Source organism: Osmerus mordax, chromosome 11, assembly GCF_038355195.1.
Source record: "Osmerus mordax isolate fOsmMor3 chromosome 11, fOsmMor3.pri, whole genome shotgun sequence".
NCBI classification, from domain to species: Eukaryota; Metazoa; Chordata; class Actinopteri; order Osmeriformes; family Osmeridae; genus Osmerus; species Osmerus mordax.
In genome coordinates, this window is record NC_090060.1 from 13,004,343 (window position 1) to 13,028,122 (window position 23,780).

The 23,780-nt window shown below is 44.4% G+C and overlaps 4 protein-coding genes across 5 annotated transcripts; 1 reads left to right on the forward strand and 3 right to left on the reverse strand.

Annotated features, from left to right (window-relative positions):
* Positions 1–332: 332 nt before the first annotated feature.
* hdac12 (histone deacetylase 12) lies at positions 333–3,072 on the forward strand. Its single transcript, XM_067246486.1, has 8 exons — positions 333–576; positions 706–849; positions 999–1,158; positions 1,711–1,907; positions 2,002–2,152; positions 2,452–2,568; positions 2,680–2,822; positions 2,930–3,072. The coding sequence occupies exons 1-8, from the start codon at positions 454–456 to the stop codon at positions 2,945–2,947; spliced, it is 1,053 nt and encodes a 350-aa protein (XP_067102587.1). The 5' UTR covers positions 333–453; the 3' UTR covers positions 2,948–3,072.
* A 31-nt stretch (positions 3,073–3,103) lies between these two features.
* Positions 3,104–6,128, reverse strand: trmt9b (tRNA methyltransferase 9B). The gene is made up of 3 exons (XM_067246485.1): positions 5,972–6,128; positions 5,677–5,850; positions 3,104–5,212 (listed from the first exon to the last, which is right to left on the reverse strand). The coding sequence occupies exons 1-3, from the start codon at positions 6,126–6,128 to the stop codon at positions 4,269–4,271; spliced, it is 1,275 nt and encodes a 424-aa protein (XP_067102586.1). The 3' UTR covers positions 3,104–4,268.
* Positions 6,129–9,557: 3,429 nt separating this feature from the next.
* n4bp2l2 (NEDD4 binding protein 2-like 2) lies at positions 9,558–12,189 on the reverse strand. 2 transcript variants are annotated; one of them, XM_067246866.1, is made up of 5 exons: positions 10,936–12,189; positions 10,716–10,840; positions 10,500–10,588; positions 10,334–10,410; positions 9,558–10,244 (listed from the first exon to the last, which is right to left on the reverse strand). In XM_067246866.1, the coding sequence occupies exons 1-5, from the start codon at positions 11,973–11,975 to the stop codon at positions 10,088–10,090; spliced, it is 1,488 nt and encodes a 495-aa protein (XP_067102967.1). In that variant the 5' UTR covers positions 11,976–12,189; the 3' UTR covers positions 9,558–10,087. The 2 variants fall into 2 exon arrangements, with proteins under 2 accessions (XP_067102967.1, XP_067102965.1); XM_067246864.1 differs by having other exon boundaries at positions 9,558–10,247.
* Positions 12,190–12,285: 96 nt separating this feature from the next.
* On the reverse strand, positions 12,286–22,577 carry brca2 (BRCA2 DNA repair associated). Its single transcript, XM_067246681.1, has 23 exons — positions 22,574–22,577; positions 22,275–22,303; positions 22,052–22,163; positions 21,891–21,946; positions 21,687–21,774; positions 17,561–17,896; positions 17,356–17,451; positions 17,188–17,257; positions 16,892–16,907; positions 16,598–16,649; positions 16,309–16,493; positions 16,032–16,213; positions 15,771–15,941; positions 15,290–15,656; positions 15,037–15,192; positions 14,810–14,957; positions 14,625–14,734; positions 14,155–14,347; positions 13,907–14,073; positions 13,682–13,820; positions 13,339–13,592; positions 13,087–13,218; positions 12,286–12,991 (listed from the first exon to the last, which is right to left on the reverse strand). The coding sequence occupies exons 1-23, from the start codon at positions 22,575–22,577 to the stop codon at positions 12,635–12,637; spliced, it is 3,420 nt and encodes a 1,139-aa protein (XP_067102782.1). The 3' UTR covers positions 12,286–12,634.
* Between the last annotated feature and the right edge of the window lie 1,203 nt (positions 22,578–23,780).

The window sequence follows — 23,780 nt, forward strand, 5'->3', positions numbered from 1 at the left end:
GATGACATCCCCACCTAGTGGAAAATGTATTATATAATTATGTGATGAACGAGTTAACTTTGTATTACATTAGTCAATTAGGTATCATAAGTACACATGACATTAACAACGATAAGTAGTTAGTAGCCTATTATTAAAAAGCCTAAGTATACCATTCATCTAAATATTAGCAACGGCTTTATTGTCCAGTATTGTATTTCCATTGCAATATCGTTTACACTCCAGGACACAGCATGGCACTAGAGAGCGCTGAACGTCCCGCAGCAAGTATTCATACAGCATGTATTCATGTAACTAACCTTAAACCTGTTCCTTCTGGTTAAGACAACGCTTTATCGATACTGTTACTAAACAGGACAGGCCTGCACGAATGCATTGGTCCATCACTTCAAAACTCTTTACAACCTTCTTTGCAAGTCATATTGTGATGCTGGTGTTATTTTTGTCGCAGAAATGACCTGTGCAAAACACGTCCTATGTCACAGAGCGGTTCCGCAGTGTGTAGAAGCGGTGCAACAAAAGTTGTGTTTAAGACCTGCGTATTTCTCAGTCCATAGATGTTTTCATGCTGAACAAGTAAGAACTCACATTCGTCAATATGTTTCCGAGATTCATGTTTCGTATTTTTCATAATAAGCGCTAAAATGTTGTCTCTTGAATTCATGTCAGTTCCATAATTTTCGGACACAATCCTATAACATTTAGAAAGGCAATGATTCCAGAGGGCTTCCAATCGTACACCATCGCAAGTATGTATGTGATCTCCCACCCAATCATCGATTTCCTATGGGGAAATTCCCCAAGGTGTTGGACTTCCTGCTTAAGGACCAAGTGATTACAGATAAACAGGTGAATTTATATCTGGCATTTGGAATTTTGATTTTTATGACCCTATTGTAATTTAACTTAACCCAGACGAATTTTATTCGCACTTTGAGCTGCAATTCTTGTATGAATTGTGCTATATAAATAAAGTCTTATTATTATTTATTCCAAAGGTGTGTGTCCCTAAAATAGCCTCCCAAGAACAACTGCGTTTCGTGCATACAGAGGAATACCTCAACAACTTTATAAATGGAAACGTTGGAGAGAAAGAGCAAAGGAGGACGGGCTTTGCCTGGAGTGAGGGCATAGTTCGACGCTGCCGATATGAAACAGGTATGGATGAACGTAGTGTTAGTATAATGAACTCAGATCATGTCTAGAGAGGTGTGGAAGAGTTCTTTCCGTTTCCACTGGGTGTGACCGTCAGGTTAGGTTCTCGGTTCTATTAGACAACAGTTTATTGTATAGTTTAACAAACACCTTGGCATAAACATTACCAGTTCAGACACATAGCAATACTAGCAAAGTCTCTCTGAGGCTGTAAAAAGACTTTGTAATGAATAGAGTAAAACAGGAAGAATACATACAGTTAATAGGTGATTGTTAGGTGGATACCTCATCATAGACTTGTGACTGTGACTTTGTTAAACTGGCTTGGTCCGGTATCAGACACGTACTGCAGTACACAACAGATTGGGTAGTAGGGTACTAATCCTATTTTATATAAGACAGCACTGTGGTGCGATAAACAGATACCACCCCACCCCAAGTACCCAGGTAACAAGGTAGAGTACTATTGGTCACCCAAAAAAAACACCCCCAAGTGAGAGTCAAGACAAACGTATTTCATCGACATCATGACAGCAATTATTTTCTCCTCCCCAGGGGGCACGGTGCTAGCAGCAGAGATAGCTCTGCAGAGAGGACTAGCATGTAGCACAGCTGGAGGGACTCACCATGCTTTCCCCAGCTTCGGCTCAGGGTTTTGCCTCATCAATGACCTGGCAGTAGCAGCCAGGTGTCTGATGGGGGACTCCACACCCAGGAAGAAGATTCTCATTGTTGATCTAGATGTACATCAGGTACTGTCCCAGCCAGTTACAGACTCTTTCAACTGTCACTGATCAGTCTGCTAATGTTGTCATTGATGAACCTCGGGTCTTCTGAATCCAAAAGGGGGATGGCACTGCTTTCATATTTGAGAAGGATCCTGATGTCTTCACATTCTCAGTGCATTGTGGGAAGAACTTCCCAGTGCGTAAACAGCGGAGTGATCTGGATGTGAGTTTGGAGGATGGCATAGAGGATAAAGAGTACCTCGATACAGGCAAGTCCCCACTTCTCAGGCTACAACATCACCACAAGAAACTTAACCCAGAGCACACCAGCCAGGTGTTTGAAGCGTCTGTGCTGGCTGTACATTAAAGCTCTACAGTTTCTGATGTTTTGTGTTGAATCGGCTAAACTCACTCCACATTAGAACTCCACCAAGATATACAGTGGCTTTGCTGACAGAGCACAGCGTCAGGAAGATGGCCACATGGTCGAGTCAGAGGATAAGATCAGTGAACTAGCTAGTGAGGGTGGCAACAGGACTGTCTCGTAACTTCTGTCTCCTCGTCACAGTGAAGACCCATCTGCCATGGGTGCTGGACAGGTTCCGTCCCGACCTGGTCCTGTACGATGCGGGAGTGGATCCCCACTGGGAGGACGAGCTGGGCAGGCTCCGGCTGACAGACCAAGGTGAGGGATGAATACCTCACAGCAGGTGGCTCAGTGATCAGTCATCTGTCAGGGCTGTACGATAGCAGATGGTCCAGTGGTGATGATGATGATGATGTCGGTCTCCCCCAGGGTTGTATCAGAGAGATCTGTACGTCATGAAGACTGCCGTGAGCAAAGCTATCCCTGTAGCCACTGTGATAGGAGGCGGGTACTCCAGAGACCTTGCCAAGCTGGCCCTCAGACACTCCCTCGTCCACAGAGCTGCCACACAGGTGAGACCTGAGGGAGACAGCTCCTAACTCTGCCTGGAAACCAGGCGTCCCTGGCCATATGTGCTCGGTTTACAATTTGTTACTCTGTCTTGTTCTGTTTGTTTCAGATATGGAGAGAGCTGTGATGTAACCTCATCTATCTGGAGATGGTCCAGAGAGAAATCAACCATATGTAGATAATAGTAACAGTGAAAACTACCCACAGAAATTACCAACCCAATTTCTTTTCATAAATAAAAGGATATAATTACTGTGATGTATCAATCTTTGGTTTTGGTATCAATAAAATATTTATTAAGAGTTAGCACAAATAAAAGGCCATTAAAATGCTTACAAAGACAGCAACACCTATGAGGTTCAGACAGATGCTAACAGTTGGTCCAGGCATGGTTTCCTCAGCCGTACAACCCGGGGCGCTTCACTCTAAACCTTTTACATGTTGGGTGGTTGAAACACTAGTAATTATAAAGATTGGCATAAAATAAAGATTATAAGAATACATAACAATAATTCTAATTATAGCAATAATTTAGAAAAGGAAAGTGAAGTACCCCTTTTAGCCTTAAGCGACAGTCTGTATTAACAAACTACTGACACTCAAACAAACAATAATATAACAACGATGGCTCAGTGCTTCACAGTATACAATTACTTGGTCAAACAACAAACTGTATCAGTGTCAGGCAGTCAGTTACTTAATTCAACAAAGACATACACCATCCGCAAAGCAGTTTATCAAGCAGACACATGGTAACACTTACTATGCAACACCTGGCCTTTTCTGTGGCCTGTGTCACCAGTGCATTTCAGAAGGTCTTCGGACACACTCACTGCTCATTACAGCTTCATAGTGCATTATACAGGTGGTTAATAAGAAGTCACACCAAGACACACATCAGATATTACTGCTGCAGCATGTTTTTCTTCTATTGTGTAGTCTAGTGCTGAGAAACATGTGCAGCTTTAAGACAGGTAAGATGTTGTGCGTGAGATCACCATCTTTTAAATAACGTCATAATCAGTGTTCAGTTAGCCGTTTTAAAAGGGCTGATCAACAAGGGTGTAGTAATTCAAGTTCCTCTTTGGCTAGAATTAAGAGTCGACATTTACAACTGAAATCTCCTTACTCCTTGGCAGAGACTTAAAGATTCTTATCCGTAATCGATAGCAGCCCCTTAATTAAGTATATACAGTGTGATAGTATGATGACCCACACTTATATTTCTATGACAGTTACACACTCATTGGTTCTCTAAATACTGCTTGAGAGGTGCTGTTTGTTGGAAACATAATTTTACTAATTAAACACTTGACATGAAGGTAAAGTACCTTTAATCATAAAATAAATAAATAACTCATGTTAATTTAAATACTAGAAGTGCAAAAACATGTAAAATTTAAACTGTTAAAAAATATATGATAATGATGAAAAATATTAAAACCAAGTTATATTTTCCAGACCTGAACTTTCTCTGCCACGACACACCAGTTGGCATGGTCAAAGTAGCTGTGCAGGACCTGGAGTTCCTCAACGTGGTTCTCTATCAGCTTTGCCACTTCTCCCTCCCTGAAGACGTGGTAGTATCTTAGGCAGGAGGAGACCGACACCTGTTCCTCTCTCTCCCTGGGACTCAGCATGCACGCCTGTGACTCTCCCGGGCTGACATGTTCTGCTCCCACCCTTGGCTCGTCTGAAGGCTCCTTCATGTAGGACACTAGATCAGGCAGGGCCACGGAGCCACACTCCTGAGCCAGGGCAGCAGACATTCTCTCCTTGTCTGTAGTAGTCGTGGTGGTGCTACCTCCTCCTCTGGGCCCCCTGTGCAGGTCTGCTACAGAATCAAAGACATCTTCCTCCAAGCTGATCCTAGAGGAGGAAGAGAAGAGGCTGGAGACCTGCTTGATGAGGCCACTTCCTCTCCCTAGCTGGACAGCCTTGCTGCCAGTGTTCTCCTGGCCCACCGGAGTGGATAAAGTGCTCAGTTCCCTGGAAGATGAGCGGGAGATGGTCAGGCTGCCGAAGTCAAAGACAGAATCCAGAGACCGGGAGAAGAACCACCGCCTCTGGCTCTTCTGTTGGCTGCCGCAGTTGAGGTCCTCCTCATCCGCCATGGATGATGTGCTTTTCACTTTCCTCTGCTTGTCGCTGTTGTCCATGACACCACTGATGCTCTGGGTCGTGGCCCTCCTTCTGGGGGCGGGGCGCTCCCCGACATAGTCTTGGGGGGGGTTGGGATTCCAGGGGACAAAGATGTCCTGCTTCTCAAATTTACGCCTCTTCTGCTCCATGGCCCACACATAGATCATGATTCGGCCTCCCACACGCAGGGTACGAGCCATCTCCTTTATTGCTCGAACACGCCGCTCTTTGGTGGACAGATGATGGATCACTGGGAGATAGGAGACAGGAAGACAGGCTAGTGATATGCTGCAATTCAACACTGGCATCTGATTATATGGTACAGTACTGTGTATTCAACTGCTGTCTATAAATGGACAATACTAGGCTGACAAAAGCACCAAAAGAGATGGTGGATGTAAATCATAGTGCCTATAATTAGAGTCTATTTTTGCGTTTGAATACAACCATGAATTACTTCTGAAGGACGTAGACGTTACCCTGGTGACCCAGCTACCAAGGTAACATAAGCTCACTGGACTTTTCCAGAGGCTGCTTATCCATGATCGCCTAGTAGTCACCTTACTTGACTGCCATCATATTCATCAGGTGAGTCATCAGTAAATGACTAGCTCTGCTTACAGCACAGGATATTTAAAATATGACTAGTCAGAATATGATTGTGAATGTCTAGATAAGATAGCTGGCTGAATCACTCTGGAAGTGATAAAGTACCTGCGATAGAGAGCACGGCATCAAAGCAGCCGTCTCTGTAAGGTAAGCGCAGCCCGTCGCACAACTGCACTTCATGTCCTTGGTCCCAGGCAGCATCCACCAGGGGGCGACACACATCACAACCCAGCTTGAACACATCTCTGTTGATGTGGAGATATTTCCCATTACCGCAACCTGGAAAAGAAGCCAATTGAAAATGAATGGTTGGATTGATTACAACAACGTAATCAATACCTGACACTACAGTGGGTGATAGCATGGAGGCCAGGGGGGGCTGTGAAGGATGACCACATACCCACATCTGCGATGATGCTGCCTGGCTCCTGGTCCAGCAGGAACTGCCGCACCTTTGGCCAGGCCTTGTAGCGGCTGTCATTGAAATATGGAGCAATCTTCTCATACACACTGTGCACATGATCTCTCTCCAGCTGGCTGGCAGCCTCCTCCATCATAATAGTGAACCAGCCTCACACAGCATCAGACCTGCAGAGACACACAAAATCAGGCTTCATATTGACCATGATGAACATACTGCACTTTCATTCAATCTAATCAAAGAGGCCGCTGGTTATGTCAGCACCAAAAGCGGGAATGTTAATAAGATGGCAGACTAAAGGTCAACCAAGGACAGTCCTCGTGTGTGCCTCATCCCAGTACTGGGATGAGGCCCACACTGATTTCTGATCAGTACTCAGTACTGATCAGAAACGCCATAGTAGCCTACAGTATCTGGAGGTAGATGGCTGCTTGAGCTGTCATCAATGTCTTACAGTCAACAACCAAGGATCAGGGGAAATCAATCCCCCTCCATCCAGTCTCATCCACCGCAGGGCTGAGACAGGCATGTCTAGTGTTAGTACTGATTTTTGCATCGTTCTGCCAGCCTCTTAGGTGTTACGGAACAAAAACACAGCCAGGCAGACACTGCCTCGCAAAATCCATAAATTACAACCATGGCTGCATGTAACCTCAAAGAGCATTCAGCGTGTTGGTGTGTGTGTTAACTGTGTTTGTTTAATGAATGTGTAACAGCCCAGTGAAATATAAATACACACTGGGGGATTTGCAGCATCAGTGCTCACTGAACTAAAGAACAGGAAACTACTGGAAGCCTTTGGAGAAATGTACAATAGCCTACAAGTTATCAATAAAGATGACAGAACATCAATCCGCAGGTTGAGGATACCAGAAATAATGCATAGACCAGAAGGCAGGAACAACCAAATGAAAGAGAAAGTTGTGCCCTTTAATGTCCCCCACGCAAAACACAGTGTCTCCCACAGTATCCTTTCACCTTTATGAATGCTTAAAATACTGCCAATGGGAAATCTGGGTAGTAACTAACACAGATTTTATAAAAAATACTGGCAGATTATATGGGTTATATACAAAAGCATGGAGTCACATAGGCTATGCCTTCCCATTCAGCCATACGGAACAACCTCTTATGATAACAACCATGGCATCTCATCTTTACAGAGGCTAGACTATTTTTGTAGCACCATCCTCGCAAAACAAGGGAAAACGTCCCTTATGTAACAACCTTATCTGGTGTTGTGCAGCATTTTCAGTGCTTCATTCTGCCAGAGGTTCCCCTCAATTCACCAAACAGCTCAATTCAATAAGGATTATGTAACTACCTGACACCCTCAGCTAGCTGCACAGTTTCGGAATGAACATGTTTTGTGGCTATAATGAGAACATTGAAACGGACAGAATGAAAATATATATATATATGTTGATGTCCTGTCTGAGAAACTATCTGTCATTGCAACGAGATAATCATTTCAGTATTTTCCAATCCCACTCAAACAGTTATTTATAATAAATAGATAATGAAAAATACAGTACACTCGAAACCCACCGCACCACCAAACTGATAAGGACTGAAGGATACCAGTATACTTTCGGACCTACTGATTAACTGAATTAAACTGTTCACTTTAGAAGGCGCACAGTTTTGATCCACTTTCACTGATGAGTCAGCATTTAAGAAATGAAATGCAACTGCTAAAAAAACAAATGTCTTAGTCTAGACAGGTTTTCTACCTGCCAGTGCTTGCAGGCTCGTTGATCAGGTGAGCAAGGTTTGAATCCCTTAATTCAAGTATTCGCAGATAATCGAATCACAAAGCCTGTTGGACGCAAAAAGACCATGGGATACCCAAGGTGAACCATTCAGCGAACATTAAATTTTCACAATTGAAAGGGGATGTGGAGTTAGCACGGGCGATTACAGAAAGTGATTTCATTCCCACATTATTAATCCTTGATAATCATGCTACGGCAATGTACGCGCCCGACTGCGCTACAAAAACAGTGTCAACACTTACCAATCATTTGGCGAAATAACTCGAGGGAGAGGTTATAGTCTCATTGCAGATTAAGGACAACAGAGGGAAACTTCCCTCTTTCAATAAACCCATAATCTACAAGACGACCATGCTGTAGCCGAAAACAATTCTTGTGTTGTGTTCGAATATGTCCTCCGCGTATCACCTTGCAATAACTACTACTCTTGTGTCGTAAAAGAAAAAAAAACTGTCACCATCAGGAATATACCAATCGCCAGGATGTTTGCGTGAGTTGCAATTGGCATTCGATAAGCGAGGAGACAGCCACTGTAGGGATCAGATATGCGACTGCCATTGGCTATCTACGTCACATGACCAAAGCATACATTCGAGAAGCAAAATTGCAGGAAGAAAGGAAACCCCTTGATAAGGAGTTATTGTATATTCCGGCGTTGTGCCCCCAGATGCACCAGGAGCGTGCGCACAAACCACTCTAATCAAAAAGTGAAAGATTTCGTCTTGATATCGCAACCAAACGGAGGGGAGACAGCTGTCTCACATTGTAATTGTTTGTTAAGAGGATAGGAGAAGAACGTCAGTTATTTGTGTAATTAGGCCTAACGTATTGTAAGTATTTCACATTCACTTCGTACCAATTTATAGGCTAGGTTCAAAGGCAAGCGCTTTTAATGCTGATAGCCTGGGCGTATTGTAGGCTATTCAGACAGGTCGAAAACAATGTTCTCACCATCAAATCCCTTTTAAAGATAAGAAATATTACAATATTTAAATCAATATATATATATATATTTAATCCCCCACCTACCATGGACTATTCTGTTTTCAGACCAGTCAAAACTATACATAGGGTACACATGTATTGGCATTAAGTGTAGCCTATGCAATTAAATGTACCTAATTCTGGAGTAAAAGGGAAGAAATATGCGGGAGTAGAGCATTTTATGGCAGGCCTTGTTTTCAATTAGATGTAAATGCAATGCACCCCCTGCTAACTCTGACTAGGAAAGTGCCACATGCATTAAACGTACTCTGGTTACTCATGCTAGTCCCCCTCAATATACAGTAAGAATAATTTGATGCTGGGATATACAGAACAGAAAGTATATGTGGGGTGCATTTTAGGGCAGGGCTGTATTAGGTCTTGCCACGAAATGCACGCCCTACTTAACTTTCCATCAAAACGTCTACATGCGCTGAAGTGGTGTCGTCTTCTTTTTGTGAAACTATGTGCCTACAACTCAGTCCAAAGTTCATTAGTTTCAGGACCATGGACAGCACTTGGTCATTCAAAAATTTGATAGGCTACAGTAAAACCACGCCAAAACTTTATTTTGATCGAATCCGAAATTACGGCATAATCAAATTCTGCCGTTTAAAATGCATTTCCATTTTTTAAAGAGTCGAATAAACCTTGTCAATATGATATGCAATGTAATATACGCTCATTCAAACTTTTGTTCAAAATAATACAAACTGAATTGCGGATTGCATTGCCACTTTGCTAGTCTAATAAACTTCCAAAAATACCTTAAAATAGATTTGGTAAAACGCCCCCCCCCCCCCCCCCCCAGAAATGCTTTAAAAAAAATCTATTTCTTTTAAAAATTCTATTTGTTTTCTTGTTTATGATGTGCTGCTTAGATTTATTGTTGATGTGTTTAACAATCTACAAAAATAAATTGTTATGTGAAAGGTTTAATTTTTAAAGAATTTTGTTCTCACAACTTCCATTTTGGACCAATCCAACATTACCAAATTCCAGGCAGGTTGAGATATACAAGTCAAATCAATTAAACAAAGTGTTATAATATCCTCTGTCCATTGCATATTTTTTTATCATTATGCGCAGAACCCTTGAAGCTTTTCTGATGACTGATAGCAAAACAATCCTGAAATGTTGTTTTATTCTTAAAAAACATACAAAAAGATCAAAAATACAGTATGTTATACAATCTCAAAATGTCAAAAAACCTTGAGTAAAAAAATAAATTCTTGCATATCAGGGCAAATTGCTGCATTTAAATCAGACAAAAACTTGTTAAAACTTCTTAAAGGATGATATTCAAATTTGGTTGACATCGGAATGTATAATGAGTCTAGTTATAACTCCTCCTGTGTAGGTGGTTCGGTGAAAGCTGTCTCATCCTTTGATGAGGAGGCTCACAGGAGTGCATCACTATCTCCACTGATATTGGAAACTCGAAGCGATCCAACATCTGTGCAATTTTCTCTCTTGACACGCCATGCTTGTTTCTTCTGAAGGAAACAGAGGAGAAGGTTATTCGCCTCCGTATAGTCTGGCTTCCTGTGTATAGTACAAACATTCTCATCCACAGACTTACCTCTCCAACTCAACAGGGTCACATTTCCAGCTTGTGGCAGGCTCGTGAAATAAGACACTGTATCCTCTCTCCACTGCCTGTACATTAAGAAAAAAGATAAATTTGTGAATTGTACTACAAGTGAGATTCCTCCAGGTATACATGAAAATGAGATGAAATAGCTCACCAGTTTGACATATGGTTTCATCTCCCAAGCTTGGAGGTTTGTATTATCGATTATGACTGGAGAACTGCCTTTCTGCATGGCTTCTTTAGCTGGATGTATGACAATGCAGAGGCAACATCAATATAACTGTATTATTCTTTAGTATAAGATTATAGAAATGGATATAATAACAAAGCTACTTTTCATAGACAGATATATTGTGGGGGGCATTAATACCACGGTTGTGGTTCCAGTCATGTGCTTTCCCCAGCAGGCTTGGGTCATACATGTAGTCCTGTTCTTCAGAAAAGTAATCATCTGTGCTCAGCACAAGACCGCTGGGGTCGGTGGACAGCAGTTCCCTATTGAAGCAAAGTTCGATGCGTTACTGACAAATGCTTTGTCAACATGATTATACATAAACATCAGTGGTAGTACATGTGCTGTGTGAACTTACTTGGCCAAAGTGGATTTCCCAGACCCTGGTACTCCTCTCATTAGAATCAAAACCAAATGAGGACTGCTGTTGTGTGTTGTATTTAATGGCAGGTTCTGGTTTTTCTGCTGTTGACTGTTGTTACCCTGTATCCAGTCAGAATCCTGGTCCTCATAGGGATCAGAATATCCCACTGCCTCATACGTGGGCCCACGATAACCACTGTGCCCTTGGTCCCCGTCCAAATACTGTGGAGGGGCTCCACCATAGACCTGAGAGTAGTTGTATCTCCCAGGTTCAGGTGACCTATGGAGTGGTGGGAACTGTGAACACTGCTGTTGATACTGGTTACCCGGCCCTGGATAGCCCCAGCTCCTATTCATCTGTGGTTCTCTGCCTGGATTGCCGAATGGACCAGGAGGTGGTGGGTTACAGTGAGGAAGCCTGTGGAAGCGAGGGTAGGGCTGCGTCCTACCCTCACTGGGTGGGGGGTGTTGCCAGGCACGTTGATGGTGATAATAGGCTGGGTGCTGGGTAGAGCCATGCCTCCTGTCATGGCATGACTCATTCTGATTCCAGTGAGGGTGATTTGCGTGGTTTGGTCCAGTTCCTTTTCCCTCAAGTTTGTGTGACCTCCCTTTTGGCACAGGTGGGACAAGACCTGAGTGTGTTTGGATTGGAATATTTGTATCAGTAGTATCAATAGAGCTGTTAACCTGCTCAAATTGCTCCAACTCTTTGTAGAAATCGTTCAGAGACTCTTCAATATCTGGTTTAGGCTTGGCTGCACAGCTTTTAACGGGACGACAAGTAGGACCAATAAAGGCAGTACTTCTGGTTCCAAGTTCTTTCGCAACACGCTGTCTGCGTCTTTGGATTGAACTTTGAGTTGTAATTTTCTTCTGGTTGGGTTCTGATACAGATTTCAGTTGTTCTTGTGTTGAATGGCGTTGAATTTCGTTCCTCTTCGAAACCACGTCGTTCACTGTCTGTTTCGTCAGTTTCCCGTTGGCTACAGATTCCTTGTTTTTTACCGATTGACCAATTTGAGAGGCAAACATCTTTCAAAGCAGGGAACTGCCGCAGGGAACTTCTAAAAGTAGGTTTTTAGCAACATCCCATTTAACATCAGCGACACAATGCCAATAATACGTAGTGCTATAAAGTCAGCAGCGACCGATTAATTGTTTTTTTTGGCTAATTGTCCATGAGAATCGGGTCTTTTATAGTATTGATTCCTGCTGATGTGCAATTTGTGCTAGTTGTGTTTACGGAAAAGCGTCGCCGGCAGTCTTCTTCATCGGAATACCAACGTGAGACAAAACACAGAGCGCCACCTACTGTTGAACGGGAGGAATACAAAAAAGCGTGAACGTTTGAACATTTATATACAGCTACACATTGAAGACAAGAACATTTACACAAGCACAAGCACTATGTACATCCATAAAAACTGTAGCCTATGTTCTGTTCACCAAGTAAAACAAAAAACTAGAGTTAAGTATTTAACTTAACAACATTAATGTTAAGAAGCAGTGTGGCAAACGTCAATCATGAATATAAGGTTGATCTATTAGTTTGGCTTTTGATAGAATTTGACATTTCACAGAAATTTGTATTTGCTATTCATGTACTCATGGTTTTATTCACAAAGAGGCTGAAAAGTCAAGCCAAAACGGCAATATCTGCAATGTCTCTTTTGACATTCATAACACCTCTGTCACCTTGTGACCTCTTCTCCAAGCCCACTATATAAAGCCTGTGTGTCTATCATAGCCAACTCTTCATCGTTGACCCACTCATCCTCCACTTCTGGTGGGGCTGGTCTGGGAGCTGGGGCCTGGGCTGGGGTGTCAGTCCTCCTGGGGGGGTTGAATGTCTTGTTAACACATGGGGTGGTCATGGTGCCCAAGGGATATATTGGAGGGGGAGAGGGAATGCGACACAGAGAGTCCAGTCCCCTCTTTCTCTTCAGGCTCTTTGGGTCTAGTTTTCCTGATGAGCTGATTGGTGGTGGAAGGCTACTGTTGATGGGAGTCATGGATCCAAAGCCTCTGATTGGCTGCTGAGGGGTTTTCTGTAGGACCACAGATATTCTGCATTAGGCTTAATTCCATGTATGAACAATACTGGTTGGATAACTAGATGGCCCTTTACGTCATAACAACTTACATGTATCCCTCCATCTTGTGTCTTCCAGGCTGGAGTTCTAGGCTGCAGAGCTGGGGAGGAGAAGGAGCTGGGATCAGATGGGATCAAGTTTGACAGCCTCTCCTCTGCACTCAGGAAGAAGTGCTCCTGGCCCTGTCACAATCAGAACAAAAACACATGTTATGCTGCCCATTGAAGAAAAAACACGTTTTTTGGGGGTTGTGATCCAGACTCTCAAACAAAATCCACAGCATTTGAAAGTGCAAGGTGTACCTGGACCAGTGCCCTAAGCTGTGTGAATGCCTCCTGTAGATGGGAGTCCTTAGGGTTGGAGGTGAAGAGGGCCAGGTCGCTGGCATGCAGGCCAGGGATGGGGCTGGACAGTGTCCTCAGCTGCAGGTTGCTCACAGCCAGGAGGGCCCGAGGCTTCACAAGATCCTCCAAACCCAGCTGAACCAAGCTACTGTAGGAGTGTACCTTCACAAAGTCCAGCTTCCCATCTACCATGTATACTACTTGAGAAAAACCTGCACATTGAGGGAACTGTCAGCTGTAGATGTGCCAGACATAGAGCAGTGATATTATTAACACTACTGACACAATGGCTGAGACCTACCTTGACTGGAAGTGATGGAGATGACATATCCAACAATATCCACCTCTCCACAGAATGGCTGGAATTCAGGATTACGGAGATCGTGAAAGCTGACTGCCACTCTAGCATGGTAATTCCCTGCCAGCCAGTCCTGGGAGGCCTGGATAATAAGGATGGTAAGTACAAAAGCTTTAATTGTCTGTCATGTGTAGTTGAGTGCAATACTAGCAACTGGAACCGCAGTACCTGCATGCCTTGGAACTGTGTTCTCTTTGTGGTAGTTAGCTGAACTGAACCTCCGCCAGATCGCTTCCTGCCTTCAGATGTAGAGAGGTGGTGGGCCCGGTATCGACAACCCTCCCTCAGGAAAGACTGGAGGTCCATGGAAGGACGCCATATACTCAGCATGCAGACTGAAAGAATGAGGACGCCATCATGAGGAATTCATTTCGAAAGGTAGAGCTATACTACACCTTCATAGTAGAAATACCCACCACTAGTGCCCCGCTGGTCTCTGGAGTCTGCCACGCAGAGCTTCCATACTGGTGTGACCTCCCTGTTAGGACCGTGTCCGCCATCAGCCTCCAGGGCCCTACGGAAGCTCTCCTGAAGCTGGGCCTGCCTCCTCTCCCCCAGGGAGCTCCTGTAGGAGGTCAGGACCTTTCTCTGCTGCTCACTGAGAGAGGCCTGGGTCACAACACACACCCCCTTAAGCACTCACACAACACATACCTTGACCGTAATCACGAATCACCTTAGCCTGAATCACCTTAGCCTGAATCACCTTAGCCTGAATCACCTTAGCCTGAGTCAGAACACACACCTTCATCTTAACAACTTTCAGTCCAGAAATCAGTGTTGAAAAACAGTGCTACCGAGCACACCACCAATGCTCCAATAGAGAAGTTAGACTTCCCAGCTGTGTCTTACTAAGCAGGATTCAAAGATGTGTGCTAATCCTCACCTCCAGGTATGCTGGGTCGTTCTGCACTGCTTCATGCAGCTCCTCTCCATCCTGCAGATCCTCAATGTCCTGACGACGCAACGATCCCCTTCGGCCTCTGGTTTTCTTACCTAGGACATCAGAACTTGTCAAAGCCCTGTTAACATTGGCGTATTGACATATTCCAAGTAGCGGGCATTCTGTACCATTGTCCTCCTTCTCAAACTGAGCCTGGACCTTGGCGAAGAGGACCTCCATAGCTTTGTGCTTGCCGTCGCTGTGGCGACGGGCCTCCTTCTCCTCGGCGCGTCCAGTACGGAACACAAAGCCTCCATCTGGTTTCCTCTCCATCCACTAGACACAACAGACAAGTCTCTTCAAAACGTTCCCAAGCACGGGGTGTTGGGTCTTGATTAGGAGCCACTTTCCCCACCTGCACAGGGTAGCTTCTCAGCACCACCAAGTCCACGCAGCCCACAGGACCTCCATCGCCATACAGGGACGAGAGGGGGAAGAGCAAGGGTCGGGGGTCACACAGAAACCCTAGCTTAGCATCCCATCTGGCTGGTCTGGTGCCATTGGCCCAAATCTGAAATCACATTGAAGCACGACAGGATTATTAAGTGTCTTGATCTAACTAGTAGCTCGACTGTTGCCTTTCCCTCCCACAGAGTCTGATCTTTTACCTTCAACATGAGGGACTCGGGAGCCTCTAGAGGGGAGCAGGCCGTCTGGGGTCCCACCAGCTGGGCTCCCTGGATCACCAGCTTACCCCCCACGACAAGGCGACCCTTGGCCAGCATGGCCGTCAACGGGGCGTCCATCTGGGCCTTGATGGCGTACCACCCATCTGTCAGCCAGATGACCCCAAAGGGTGGGTCGGCCTTGCTGCCGGCCACCTGGGGGGAGCTGGCTTCAGCCCGGCTCGGGCGGTTCTGTCCCCTGGACACGACACCACACACACAGAGAACCAGGGTTTTGGCGACTGTGTCGTCTCTCTCCATGATCTTCCTCAGAGCCGGTCGTCGACTGTGGTCCACTTCAACGTCGTATCTAAATCAACAAAATACATCCTTTAGGTTTGAGTGAAACAAATCGATGGGTCCTACAGAACAAACAATAACTTGTGATGACTAAAAATCCATGACCGGCATGAAGCGTGAGTACCTGTATTTAAGCTGCAGGAGCACCTGCTCTGGGGTCAGACAGAGACCCCCCATCACCTCCGGGAAACATCTCTCCATGGCCGCCTGCTTCCAGACTATCCAGCGATAGTGGTTATACACCCACGCCTCGCTGATCAGCTGGGGGTCCACACCTGGGCTGTCGCACAGCGCTCTGGAGACGAGAGGGCAGAGTACAGTAGCTCTCTTCTGGTAGGGTTATTACAGTTGATCTTAAGTCAGTTGTAATGGAGGATGTCACTACCTGTAGAACTCCACTTTCCCAGCCCTGCCATCCTTCCTGGGGATGAGCCAGCCCCCATCAGCAAGCTGAACTCCGGCTGCCAACGCCTCACGTTTGAAAAAGTGTTGGCAGTGAAAACAAAACGGCTCAGCATTCTCGCTGCTGATCTGACGCACCTGCTGATGCACTCCGTATCCATACAGCTGGAGAAGGACAGAAAAGCCACCATCCAAATCACCGCAGGAATCAAGAGCTTTCTACTGGATGTTCACATCCAGGTCATGCCGTGTTGGCCTACCTGTTTCTGGGTGTGCTGGACAGGACACCTCCCTCTGACGGCCTCCCTCAGAGCCACCCGGGGGACCCCCGAGGTCTTGGCCAGGAACAGGCTCCCTGGTACCGGACGGATGTTCTGACGCTTCTTCTTCCTCAGCCTCATGCTCTGCATGTCCAGAGCGAGCTGCAAACTCTGGAGATCCACTTCTGCTCACGCAAAACACACACACACAACATTCCCCTGACTTCTATACACGGCTGAGAAGGGAAATCGACGAGGACACCCAAAGTATCAACCGAATGCTGGTTACCGTGGCTACCAGGGGAAGCCTGGTCTGAAGTGGAGCCCTCCGTGATGGTGTCCTGTCGTGCAGTATCAGAGACATCTTGTTCGTCATCACCGCTGGGTTGGTTTATCTTCTCATGGCTTTGTGGGTCTATTTTCATTTTGTTTACCTTGTCACTATAATTAGTTTCCATTTCAGGGCTTTGGTTGTCTTTGGTTTCCAGTGCAGGCGATGGTTCACTGGTCTTAGCCAGTATTTTGAAGAGGTGGTGGGTTGTGTTATTGTTTGGAGGTTGCGGGTCTTTATCAGTTGTCCTACTTGTTGGTTTTCCAAACTGGGGAACCAGCACGACAGGTGTTCCACCTTTATCCTGTTGAAAATTGCTCCTGTGTGTCTCTGTCTTGATATTTTTACGAAACGGAGGAACAAAGACAGCTCCCCTGGCAGTGGAGGGCTTGATGTCTGCTGGCGTTGGCTCTGGCCTCCTGTTCTGTGACTCAGCCTTATTCAAAGTCAAGCCAACATGGCTCTTTGGATCCCTGTAGAACAAAAACTTGATGAGGGACTGGAATGTTTCATTCCACCTGTAACATTTTGAGTATGACTGAAGCTACCTGAATGGTCTTGTGATATTCGGTTGAAGAGAGACATTATATTTAAACACTCTCCTGTCTTTCAGCATCCCTAAAACACAGAAGGAGGTATGGTTATGAAAACATTCGATTTTACTTCACATTTTAATATCCGTTGTGTCTTGACATTGGTTACAGATAGGTTGGTACCATCTGAGCAACTTTTGACTGGTGTGATTGACCGCTTGTTACAATCCAGAGTTCTGTCAAACTCAGCCAAGAGTCGTCTTTTCAAGGGTGGCTGTTCTGTAAATTAGAGTATCAGAAATGCTTAAAATAACACACTCCTGTTATAAGAATGAAAGTATATTGATTCATAACATTAACTCCAAAACAACTGTACTACTGTACTTACCTTTTACATCAGCATCCTCTCCTGTCCTTTTTCCAGTTGCTCTGCTTCTATATTCAGCTTGCTCGCTGCGGGAAGGATTCTTCTCTAAAGGGTTTTTGTGAAAAGCAAAAGATCTAGAGCTCTGGCCCGACAGGTGTTCATCCTCTAACAGAGCCTTGGTGCTGTCCATGGCCTCCTGAGCAAAATACTCCTGCTGGGTGTCTGTGCAGCCACTAAACCCCAGAGATTCCAGGTTCAACAAGGAAGAAGCCTCTCCGTGCTCTCTTCCATCCCTGGTCAGGACCGTGTCACGATCCTCTGGTTTCCTCGCCGTCACTGGCTCGAGCTGGTCATGAGCTGGCAGTAATGGCCCTTTATCTATAGGTGTTTTGTAATCGCTTTTTTCACTAATAGGCTGGCATTGTACAATATTGTTTTCAGTTTCTCTGAATTTGTCAAAAGCGGCTTTAAGTGCTTTTTCAGACACATGCACCCCTTTACCACTAGCTGTGCTGAATCCAAATGAACATTCTGCAGGACTTTGAGCTATTGTGTCATGTTTAACGTGACGGGTCTCCCAGGAAACAGACTTAATCTCCTGAAGGGCCTTCTCAGAAACAGGCACTGCCTTCCCATTGGCTGTGTTGCAAAGAGGCTTTTGAGGCAATTTAAGTGACAAAGTATTTGCTGAATCCAATCTGTCACTAGTCACAACATCCCTTTCACATTCATTGAGAAGAGACTTGGCTTTTAGGAGGGAAGTGTCTGACACACATATTGTTGTTCCACTGGCAGTGCTAAAAGAAAAACCCTTTCCTAACTCATCGAGAGAATCCGACACAGTGTTGGGTAGTTGGTTTGCATCAGCATCATTGTCACTGGGTGATGGATGTGTGTGGTCTCCGGCTGATCCTGAGGCCCTTTCCCTACAAGCAGGTTTAGTCAAGTTAATATCACCACAATCTTTTCTAGGGGATTCCATCAGGAGGGCTTTTGTCCTCAACAGGCTCTTTTCAGAGACATGCACCTTCTTGCCCCCAGCTGTTGTGAAACCACAATTACTTTTCCCTGCATTCATGTGAATATTCCTTTTTTCAACAGACTTCTCATTTGTATCTGCAAGTTTAGAGGCATCTGTGTTAGCATCACAGTCCTTGAAGAAATCCTTGGTGTGTTCAAGGGCCTTCGCTGACAATGCTACTCCTTTTCCACTGGCCGTCTTAAACCCTCCAAGGTTCTCTGTCAGAGTCTTTGTTGGACTGCTATGACTTATTCTCGCTTCTTTCTTTTCAGTTCCGTCCTCATTAAATTCACTCAACAGGGCCTTTGCCTTCTGAAGGGCTCCATCAGACACAGCAACTCTCTTCCCACTTGCAGTGCTGAATCCACAACACCTTTGCAACGAATTGACATTATGTGCCAGGGCCCTTTCAGATAACAAGGTTTCTGCAGAGACTGTGGCTGGTTTAGTACAAGGCTTCTTGAAGCCACCATCACTGTCCCGCTGATGATACTTTAATGTCTTCACAGCACTGTTCATGCCGAGCGTACCGCTGCCACTGAACAGAGCCTCCGGCTTCAGAAGAGGCTTACCAGACACATGCGCCCTCGTCACACCAGCAGCATTAAAGCCACAGTTCTTTCTCTCAAATCTGCCGCTACAAGTCGCAGCAACTTCTTCACAGGGTTTGAATCGCGCCGGTGAAACACACGCTACACTTTCCAGAACCTCATAGTCTTTGAAGATAACACAGGCTTCTTGAATGGCTTTGGCTGAGACAGTGACCCCTTTACCACTGGCCATCTGAAAACCACTGTGTGATTTATGAGAATGTAGCACGTACGGTGGAATCTTCCCAGGTTCAACACTTTCATCAGGTACATCCACTTTGTTATCAGATAGGTGAACTGCAGTCAAACTTGAACAACCTGCAATAGTCTTGTGGTTGTCTGTTGAATTTGATAGGATGTCCTCTTCAATGCACATCAAGTCAATACTGTCAGCAGTATCACCATCAACAGGCTCTAAATGTTCAACATTAGAAGCTTCGTCAAGTTGCTGTTTCAAAGGTAAGGGTTCAATTAGCTTAGCTGATGCCATCACAGAGCTGTCAAAACATGCATCTCTTGTTGCCTCACAGCTCTCGTCTAAATCTGCAAACAAGGCCCTCGCTTTGCTCAGACACTGAACTGAAACCCGCACATGATTTTCTTCAGCTGTTATGAAACCTACGGCTACTTTAGGGCTACTTTTGACATCAGACTTGTCCATATCAAAGCTGCTAGTGTGCATTTGAACTTTGTTTTCAGAGATATTGCTAGGGTTTGCCATCTTTACAAACTGTTTTTCAGAGTTAAAGCTGTCGTCAAAATCTATTCCTGTAAGAAATTCAGGGTCCAGTTCTTTCTCAGATAACTGGTGAGGGGCCACACTTTCTGGAACACGAGAACTTGACTTCGCAGATCTAAACTGTGTGAATTCAAACTGGCTGTCTGCATCTTCTAAAAGACTGCACAACTCGGTAACATCAGCATGCTGTGAGGCTGTTAAAGGGCTTTGAGTACCACAGACAGTGTTCTGAGACTTTTTCACACTATTCAGTGGTTTTACAAAACTGACTTCAGTGCATAAGCTGCTTTCATTACAAGGGTACATGTCCTGGTTGACTTGACTGACAGATGTACTGGCATCAGTAATATTTAATGACAAGCTTTCTTTTAAGTCCTCAAATACAGACTTAGCTTTCTGTAGTGCCTGTGGTGTTACAGAAATGGTCTTATTGTTGCCCGTTTTAAAGCCCCAGCATGGTGGTTGATTTGATGATCTGTTTATTTGTGTTATTGAGGTGGAGGCATAGCCACTATCCTGTACTGTGAGATTAGTGAGGTTGCTGGACGGAGAAACACAGATAAGTCTGTCGTCGTTTTGGTAATCCCCGCGTTGATGCTGGACAGATTCATTTGTTCCACTTGACTCTCGTTTAGACGACTGTTGTCTTTTTCTTCGTCTCACTGCCGAGAGGCAGGCTGAAGCAGAGAAACCGTGTTGAAGAGGATCCATTTTGTTGTTGTCTGCTTTACTAGAGTCCACCATTTGACTGAAATCTTGTGCAAACACTCTACAAAGCTGGGACATTTCCAGATGCTGGTCTTTGGCTGGTGCAGGGGGGACAGTCACACATCCTTGTTCTTGCTGACGATTCTCATCAGGGGGGTTCTTGTTCAATTCTTCAGTCCTTTGTCCTCTCATGTTGAGAATATGTCCCCTGTCACCTATCATGAGATCAAAGAAATGCTTTAAAAACATCACAATAAAATCTCTTGGAAAAAAAGTAGCATTTACAGTGTAAATAAAAAAAAAAGATGTATTCTAAAAAGTAACATACCTCTGAGTACATTTCCATTAGATGCATCCGTTTTCTGAGAATAGTTTCCTTGTGCTGGGGGCTGGGGATTCTGGATACAGTATACAAACTTTCTAGTTTTCCTGGTGAAAGAGCAGTCTAGTGAACCTTTAACCCCAGATTCAATCAGCTGGGACTCCACTGGCTGGCAGGATACTGCTCCTCCTGTCTGGGGTTTAGCAGGGACGGGGCTGGGTTCCACTTGGCCAGTCTGTGTCACATCATGAGATAATGTATCCAAATCACAATCTGATATATCTGATAGACTTATTGGAGTCCACTGAGTTATGCCCATTTCTCCAGTTTTTGTGGTGATCCTCGAGGACACTGTGATGTCCTTGCTGTGTTCGTCCTCTGCCATCTCACTGGATTGGTCCGTGCCCACAGTTAAAGGGTCTTGTCCCTTTGTTGAGCTGGACTGCTTCCTTTTAATTCTTTCCGTAACTTTAACCCTTCGTAAAGCAGAGCTGCTATTACTGAAGAATACGGAGAGGACATCTTCGCTTCCATCCAAAACACTAGCCACTGTGCTGCGAACAACTCCGTCCTTGATAGCATCTGGCAATGTCTGCCTCCAGATCCTGCCCTCTGGTGAACGATCTTGTGAGAGAACAGGAAGGTGGTAATCTGCAGATGGAAGAATATGGGAATCAGTATGACCAGTCATGTTCTGTACTCTGCATATAGTGTTCATAACCATACAGGTTAGGCCACAGCATCATATATGGTTGGTAGGTACTCACTACTGGGTTGAACTGAAGTTGCAGTGTTTTCTGATGGCAACTCTGGACCTGCAGTATTTGAGAGTGAGGGGAAGAGCTTCCGCACAAACTAAGAAATAATATAATTTTTAAAGAAAGATAAGAGCATTAGGAATCTGTCTTGAGGCAGTTAATATCATTATATAAATTTGCAAACATACAGATGTCTACATTTATTGTACTCACAATGATCTCACAATCCGCAGACAGACTTACAGGAACGGCACTGTCCTTGTTTTTAGCTGGATGAGGATGAGACAGTTGACCACCGTGGTACTCAGAAACATGGGTGTCCTTTGACTACAACCCTACAGTCTGACCCTTTAATACATAATATATGTACTTACACAAAATAATGGTGGGTGATAGGGTAGGTGGGGTATTAAGTGAACTTGTCCACGACACATTGGAGTCCATCTGTGCACCAAGGCTTTCTGTTATGTGCCTGACATAGTTTCTCTGCACGCAATCACAGAAAGGACAGATCAAACACTCTGTGGCATTATCACTTACAATGAAAACAACAAACTGACAAGATAGTTGGCTTCAGTAAATTATGAGCACACTCACCACAGATGGTTTCGGAGTGCTCAGCAACTCTGCACATTAACAAAACACAAAAATAAATCAAGTGCAGCTCTGCAGGACCAGACTACTATACAATGTTAACGCAGAGCATTATGAAAAACCCATCACAAGTTAATGACCATAATCGACTTACCAAAACTCTCTTGCTCCTGGGTTTTACATGACTTTTTTCTTGACCTGCTGAAACGAAACAATAAAAAAATATATGTAATGCACAATAGTTTCCCAATTTTAATTTCTTTGAAAGAAATGTCATCCCACATCACAAACAATGTCCTTACCCATTTTCACATGATCCAAATAAGCTTGGGCTTGTATCTGTCCATAACAAACTTGTTACTTTTTCTGAAGTCCCTTCATGGCACACTTGGAAAGAAATGTGCAGGCTACTCAAACAGAACTTGACAGGCAGTTTTGACAGATAAATGAAAGGTGGTTATTATAAGAGACAATATTAATTTAGCCTACCTTTTTCACAGGACAATAACCCATCTTCATCCGTTTCAGGGAAATGTACTCTACTACATCTAAAAACCTTAGGTGTAGAGAAGAGCTGATTGTCTACTGCAGATTTATCTAATGGTGTTTTGAAACATCCACCTTCGTCTGTTGGTATATTCGTGCTCAATGGATCTTCTTCTGTGGTAGTGTCATTCCCAGTAATCGGTCCTTTGATCGTCAGCTCTTCAAACCAGTTTGGATCCAGCGGTCCCAGTTCTTCATTGACAATAGTGTAAAACAATGCATGAAAGTATAAGGTAAATTGGTTTGACTCACTTTAGGACTACAGTGTGATGCACTTAACTGCAAAACATAGCGTCTCGGGCTAACCTACCTTCCCAGACTTGATCCACAAATGGGTCGAACATGGTTCTCCAGTTTTCTTCCACAGGTTAGAGTCATTGATTGGGTTTAACGTTAGAGCTATGTACAGTAACAGTAATTGATATGGCCAGACTACTGTACACCAGTTGGCTAGAACGCTAACTACATAGCTTACCACTATGTAGCTAGCTGACGTTATTAGCAAGCAATATAAGTTTAACTGGCTAAGTAGCAGGCTAGCAGGCGATGATCACGTAACTTAGTATCCCATGGCTCGAAAAAAACAATTGACATCACATTTGTTTTGTCATGGCACTAACCTAGCTTTCAATTAATTTTCCGTCCTGGACCTGACAAAATTCTGTGCTACCGAACTCGCGACACTGTCAGTGTTTTTGCATTCCCCGCCAATGTTACCTATGGGTTGACTAGATTTACGTCACACTGCTCACAGTTTTTCCGGGTTCAGGATAGGTTGAAAATCAAGGTTTCGGAAGCATTACTGCCAAGTTTTATTAAATGAATCTGGTTTTGTAACATCTTATTTGCAATTTCCAGTCAATCCAGTCGTTATGTGAAAACCTCTTAAATAATACAAGCATGCATGTATACTCTGGATATATATTCAGGCAAATTACGTATTTCAAATGAAGCAGACGGCAC